Source organism: Pongo abelii, chromosome X (assembly GCF_028885655.2).
Source record: "Pongo abelii isolate AG06213 chromosome X, NHGRI_mPonAbe1-v2.0_pri, whole genome shotgun sequence".
NCBI classification, from domain to species: Eukaryota; Metazoa; Chordata; class Mammalia; order Primates; family Hominidae; genus Pongo; species Pongo abelii.
Window position 1 is genome coordinate 54,224,355 of NC_072008.2, and position 6,943 is coordinate 54,231,297.

Consider the following 6,943-nt stretch of genomic DNA (forward strand, 5'->3'; position numbering starts at 1 on the left):
CCTGGGCTCTGGAATCAAATAATTCAAAGTTCAAATCCACACTCAGAAAGTCACTTAACCTCCACGAATTCCAGATTCTCAGCTGCAAAATGGAATAGTTGCCTCCCTTGTTATAACCTTTCCAGAAAGTAACTTGGCATTACATTCCATAATCCCTAGCTGGACTTCAAGAAATCTATCCTACAAAAGTCACTAGAGGCCGGGCATGGTGGCTCACACCTGTAATACCAGCACTTTGAGAGGTCAAGGTGGGTGGATCACGAGGTCAGCAGTTCGAGACCAGCCTGACCAACATGGTGAAACCCTGTCTCTACTAAAATACAAAAATGAGCCGGGTGTGGTGGTGCGCGCCTGTAATCCCAACTACTCAGAAGGCTGAGGCAGGACAATCACTTGAACCCAGGAGGCAGAGGTGGCAGTGAACCAAGATCGTGCCACTGCACTGCAGCTTGGGCAACAGAGTGAGACTCTGTCTCAAAAAAAAAAAAAAAAAAAAAGTCACTAGAGATATGAACAGATTTCTATCACCTCTAGGTATTTGTGGATTTAAAATTTGTTGGCTTAACTCTTACAAGCAACCATAAAAAGTCCACAGTATGTAGTAATTTCCAATTGTGCTGAAGTACAAACTTAAATGGCGCACTATAAACCTGGTGTGTTTCTGTGAGCAATGCACTGAGTAAGCAAGAGCAGCCACCCCCAAGGACCTGATTCTCAGCTAGCTTCCTTGTTCAGTGGGGGCCCACTGAGAGAAGCAAAAGAGATTTTTAAAATTTGGTGTATTTCATGGAAAAAAATTAAGGCAGTTAACTTGTGTTAGAGTGTACACAGAAACACACAACTCACCACAGAAATGTGACTAAAGAGGGGCCTGGCCCATAAGCCCATTCTGTATTTGTAAGTTTAGAATTCTTTAAGGCCTCAATGGTGCTCCTTATAAATAAATGTCAAGTATCTACCAGGCAAAGATGCTTTCCATAATGTTTTTCTGTTTTAATCAGCACTCATATCAAGATGCAAAACCTTTCCAGAACGTCCAAAGTTTCCTCACATTATTTATAATATAAAAAAGTACAAATAATGTTCAAAAAAGTACAATGTCCAACCATAAAAGAAATTACCAAATTAACTGGTGACACATATATATTGTGGGATATCAGAAATCAAGTTTAGCTGAATATTTAATGAACTGGCAATTACATTGTAACATTAACTAGAAATAAAAAATAGGTTGTAAAATGGTATTTATAACACAATCCCATCTTGTAAAAATACATGTTTATATTCTAAGTCAAAAGATGGGAGTTAATGCAACAACAAATTTAACAGTGGATTGTGCCAGGCTGTAGTAGACTCAAGGTGAGTTTTATTTCTTTCTTTATTCTTTTTCTGTGTTTTCTACAACAAGCAGGTCTCACTATAAAACCAAGAAAAAATTAAGAACATTATTTAAAAGAGAAATATCCAACTTTCAGGCCTGGATATAGACTAAATAATTTATCCCAAGTCCCTGTCATGGGGTCTGGCAGACATAAGCACTCAGGAAGCATTCATTCCTGTTCCCTGTTTCCAGAGTGAGGAGTTAGCAGGAGCCCATTTTACAGGTCTGAACCTACACATTTCCCGTACAATCCAAAGTAAGGGCCCCATCCAACAGCTTTTTTTCATGAAGCCTCATTAATTCATTCAAAAATGTACTCAGCATCTATTACATGTTTAGCACTGAACTAGGTTCTGGGGATACCAAAAATGAAAAGATGACATCTCTGCCCTCAGGAAGCTCTGGCTAATGAATGACACAGGTATATTTATAACTATGATATGATGAAATAATTACTTTTTAATAAAGACGCACACAAAGTGCAATGGGAACAAAGAGGAAGAAGGACTTTTACACCTTTTACAATCTGTGAGTTGCAAAGGGGAGAGGGCATTAGTGGGAGTTTGCATGTACAAAGACAAAAAGGCATAAAGGAGTATAAAATTTTCCCAGAACTATAGGTAGTTCAGTCCTGCTAGGACATAAAGAACAAGAGAGGAGGACTGGCAGGAAATGAGAATGAACAAGTAGATCACAAAAGGTCTTGTCTGTCATATAAAGGATACTGAATTTTATCGCAGAGACGAACCACTGAAAGAAGAACTTTAAGTTGAGGAGTGACTTGATCAGCACTAGCAAAGACACCAGGAATCCTGAAAGACATCTTAATCCCCACTTATTTTCAGGGCAAAGGAAAAGGTCCCACCCTCTAGGGTTGTCCCCTCTTAAATAACATGAGGCAGTAAAACAGAACTCTGTGCCGGGCACACAATAAATATTCAATAGAGATCAGTTAAACATGAATTTGGATATGGGGCAAGGGGGCAGTCCCTGCTGAGGGCAGGATTTTAGCAGCACCAGCACCTATAGTTTGGTCTTGAGTGTGATAAACAGAAATAGCTCACTGGGCATAGTGGCTCACGCCTGTAATCCTAGCACTGTGGGAGGCTGAGGCGGGCGGATCACTTGAGGTCAGGAGTTTGAGACCAGCCTGGCCAACATGGTGAAACTCCATCTCTATCAAAAAAGTACAAAAAAATTTGCCGGGCGTGGTGGCGTGCACCTGTAATCCCAGCTACTCGGGAGGCTGAGGTACGAAAATCGCTTGAACCCGGGAGGCAGAGGTTGCAGTGAGCTGAGATCATGCCATTGCACTCCAGCGTGGGTGACAACAGTGAGACCTTGTCTCAAAAAAAAAAAAAAAAGAAAGAAAAGAAGAAAAAGAAATAGCCCCTCTGGAGGAGACCAGACAACTGAAAATTCTAGAATCTAACAGGCAACAGGAGGAGGGTGCCATACACTGTTTTGTTGTGCTCCAGTGTACAAAGCCCCCTCAAGGTTGTCTTTCCATAGCTGAGATTTAAATCCCATTAATGAAATATTAGTTTTATCGCACACACTAACCTCTCCGGAATTCTGGGTGACAGGTGCTTATGTGCACACACGGTTAACTGAAGGGAATTCATCAGTGGTTTTACTCCTGTTTTACCCAGCATCTATTCTGCTTAATTCAATTTAGTTGGATGGTTCTGCAGATAAATGCTGTAGAAATAAAATACTCTTGCATTTCTGCCTCCATTTATGGAATACATCCAAACTGCTTTGCAAAGTCAGAAACCATATATTTGATAACATTTTATAGCTGAAGACAATGAGGCTCAGAAAAGCAAAGCAACTTGCGCATGGTCACTCTGAAACTAAGTACAAAGCCACGACTTAAATCCCTGTTTATGGACTCAACTACCTCAATAAGCAACACTGTTTTCCCAAAAGCCAGTGTCTGAAGCAAAACATAATTGTCAGAATATAAAAATGATGGCCGGGCGCCGTGGCTCACGCCTGTAATACCAGCACATTGGGAGGCCGAGGCAGGCAGATCTCCAAGAGGTCGGGAGTTCCAGACCAGCCTGACCAACATGGAAAAAACACCATCTCTACTAAAAATACAAAATTAGCTGGGTGTGGTGGTGCATGCCTGTAATCTCAGCTACTTGGAGGCTGAGGCAGGAAAATCGCTTGAACCTGGGAGGCAGAGGTTGCTGTGAGCCGAGATCGCGCCATTGCACTCCAGCCTGGGCAACGAGCGAAACTCCGTCTCAAAAAAAAATAAAATAATTAAAAAAAAAAGAACATAAAAATGATTCTTTGTGAGAGGAAAGAAAAGGGAGGGGTCTTATAAATCTAAAAAACCACTCAAAAGAAAGGTGCAAAGAAGAAATACACAAGGGAAAACACAGGAAAAGGAGAAACCAGAGACTAACGTCAGCTAGGTCCTGTTCTGCAAGGAGAGATGGCAGAACCTGAGTCTGGGAGAGGGGGTTCTGAGCCGGAATCTAAAAACAGAGCTGAGAAAGGAAGAGAGAGCAAGTGAACACACCTGGCCACCGCACCCTGTGTAGCCTGGCCTGCCCTCCTTACCTGCCATGAAACCAGTCCTGGCACATGTCACACTCGATCATGAAGCGGGTCACATCGTAAGGCAGCCGGCAGAGGCAATACACCGGCACCGAGGCCATCTTCGCTCGGCCCTGGAGCGTTCTGCGGCCGGCCAGGTTCGTCGTGTCAAGAGGGGCGGGAGGCGGCAGCACGCGTCCTCTCTGGACGATGGCTAGGCACAAACAACACTTTTTACAGAGTGAATCAGCCCCCGCCCCCCACCCCCTTGCACCAGCCCTCAGTTCTCCAATAGAGAGTTACCGCCGCCGGGATGCAACACAGCTGGTGCGGCTGTAGGGGGCAACCAGAGAAAGTCCACCCGGCCCTTAGAATTTCTTTCACACGTAAAGAACGGAGCTCAACCTTCCAGGCTTCCCACCGCCCCCACACTCCCCACTCCCCACCCCCCACCTTCTTCGGCCCCGGAGTCAGTGATAACTTCTTTCCGGGTTTCAAGAAAATACCTGAAGCCTTTTCGGGAAGCTTCTTTCATCTCTCACTGAACCCTCTCCTAGCTGACCCGTTTCACAGAGCTCCCTTTATTATGACGCAAACCACAGCGTCAAAAATGAGGCTGGGGGTATCTCAAGACAAGACCCTCCCCTCACCCCCTGAAATAGGGCCAACCAGAGAGAGATAAGGGATCCCTGAAAGTCTCTTCAGGTTACTCAAAGCCTTCACGAACAAGACAGACAAGACTAGGCGCCCAACTCAAATCAGTTCTGGGGTCGTGTTCGGAGAGTTTAAATAATCCTTTCCATCACTCTCAATATCATTCCTTCCCCGACCAGTCAGGAGTTTCATCACCCCCAAAACTGAAATAAATATAAATCTCTAAACTGACCAGCTCGTTCTATACTTTAAAGATGACAGGGTTCTGGTTGCATCCCTGAAACTCAAAAGGATCTATTCAAAACCCCTCAAACTGACTAGAATTTCCTCACACTCCTGAAACTAAGCAAGGATTCTTTTGCATCGCTCGGAAACTGGCAGCGTTTCCTTGCAGCCCCCCCGCAAACTGATGAAAGCTCCCTAGTCTCCCCAGATGTTCAGGTACCTCACAGTATATCCTAAAACTGACAGTAATACCCTCGCAGCCCCCAAAACTTACAGTAATCTTAACGCTTCCCCAACTGACAGGAACCTCCTCACGCCCCAAACCTGACAAGAACGTCTTCGGTCCAGAATCCTACAGGGACCTCCTCATGCTTTGGGCTGCAAGGACTCCACGCCCGCGGAGCTCAGCCCCAGCGACACGCCGGCAGCCGGGCTAGCTCCGGGACTGCGAGGCGCCTCAGCGGAGGCTCGTCCGGTAGTTCCGGCCCCTACGGCGACGCGCGTCGAATTCTGGGATAGTTCCCGTACCGCCGGGAACCTCGCTTGCCTTCCCCTCGAGCCCCCCGCTGGGTCGCGCGGCGCCAGCCGCCCAACGGTGTTTCAGAGCAGCCTCCTCCACAACATTCCCCTCGGCCCGGCCGTTCGGGCCTACTGGAGACCGCTGCTTGGGCCTAGTCTGGCGGCCACCCGGCGAACGGGCAAGTGGCGTCGTCGCTCGGCCGGCAGGAGATACTCGCGAGCAAACCAACGGGGAAAGAGATGAACCGGCCGCCACGTCCGAGGCACACGGCCCGAAAAGTCGCTGGGAGAAGCCCAGTGGCGGCGGTAGGCAATTCGGAGTAGTCAATAAAGTTTATTCAAAACAACGAGGAAGTTGAGGCGGAGAGGGGAGGAGAAATACCGGGTAAACAGCTACCATGTTGAGAGTGGCGGCGCTACCCAGACAACCAAGGCGACCGCCATCTTACGAGGGCTGGACTCGCGAGGTGAGCGCGGCGGAGGCGGGGAACCGCGAGCCGCCGGCTCCCGGGTGACGTCATCAGGGGGCGGGGCGCCACCTTGAGGAAAGGAGGGCGGTTCTCAGCCACCTTTGGACCTGCTCGTCTCTTTAAGGTGCCCAATCGCCGCTGAAGACCTTGAGCCCAGAGGCGGAGAAGCCGCCATCTTAGGCGAGGCAGACGTTTGGCTCCATTTTGAGTGGGGCCCGAAACTTCCTAGCCTTCCCCCTCCTCCGGGCAAACAGGGAGTTAAGCTACCCCGACTCGCACACTCCTCCTCCCCAGCCTTCTCCTCCTATGAGAGGAGGTGAACTCGGTGACTCCAAACTACAAAATTAATAGGTGGCGGCGGGGGCGGGCTTCAGCCGGGGTAGAGGCGGAGTACTCACCGCGGCTCCTGTTCATTGAGCACCTTCGATAGGCTGGGCTCTTTCCCACGGTGTCTGCGTTGTTCGTTCTTCCCCCTGTGAAGAAAGCTCTGTGATTATCACCAAATGAAGGCAGGGGCTTCGAGAAGCCAAGTGACTTGAGTTCCAGAGCAGGGACGTTGAACCTTGCGCCCTGTGCTACCCGCGTTCTGTCCCCAGGCCCTCAGTGTAGTTCCTCTGTAAAGCTGCTGCCAACTCCACAACTCCCTCTGAACTCTTCTTTGACCCTACTGTTTCACTTCAGTTCAAATACAGTTCAAGGATTTGTTTGCACCTGTCCCACAATTTTCTGACTGTAGCCTGAGGGGAGGGGAGAGGAGGGGAGATGAGAGGAAAGGCTGAGTTAGTGGAGCTTTGCTGAGTTAGTGGAGCTTCGTACATATGCTTCAAGATGGCCTAGGTTTTCTCAAACATTCTAGAAAATTCTCTAGGAGTTATCTTACTATTTCATTTTCTTAAAAGGTCCCATTGCTTTAAAAAAGAAATGTGTGCGTGCACACAATTTACTAACCAGTGATGGTGGGTTAGGCCCTGGAGATGCAATGGTGAAAACAGGACCTCTGGAGTGGGAGGGCATCTGCCAGTGCAGGAAACAAAGTTGCGAGTAAACAATTGGAATAGAAGGCGCAGTAAACACACAAATACCACCTGCAAAATGACCTTTGCAAAATACAACATGAAGCTACAAAAGAGCCTTACAAGCT

At 47.5% G+C, this 6,943-nt stretch overlaps 1 protein-coding gene across 8 annotated transcripts in view; it reads right to left on the reverse strand.

Annotated features, from left to right (window-relative positions):
• PHF8 (PHD finger protein 8) overlaps positions 1 to 6,463 on the reverse strand; it is a 103,149-nt gene extending 96,686 nt beyond the window's left edge. For 4 of the 8 annotated variants that reach the window (XM_054544611.1, XM_054544610.1, XM_054544612.1 and 1 more), the window contains exons 1-2: positions 6,201 to 6,231; positions 3,959 to 4,148 (exon numbers count right to left, since the gene is read on the reverse strand). In XM_054544611.1, the coding sequence (XP_054400586.1) occupies positions 3,959 to 4,148; positions 6,201 to 6,216 (206 nt within the window). In that variant the 5' untranslated portion in view covers positions 6,217 to 6,231. Of the gene's footprint in view, positions 1 to 3,958; positions 4,149 to 4,440; positions 5,057 to 5,714; positions 5,831 to 6,200 lie in introns of those variants that run through there. The other 4 variants (XM_054544609.1, XM_054544606.1, XM_054544607.2 and 1 more) reach the window with 4 other exon arrangements.
• Positions 6,464 to 6,943: the final 480 nt, after the last annotated feature.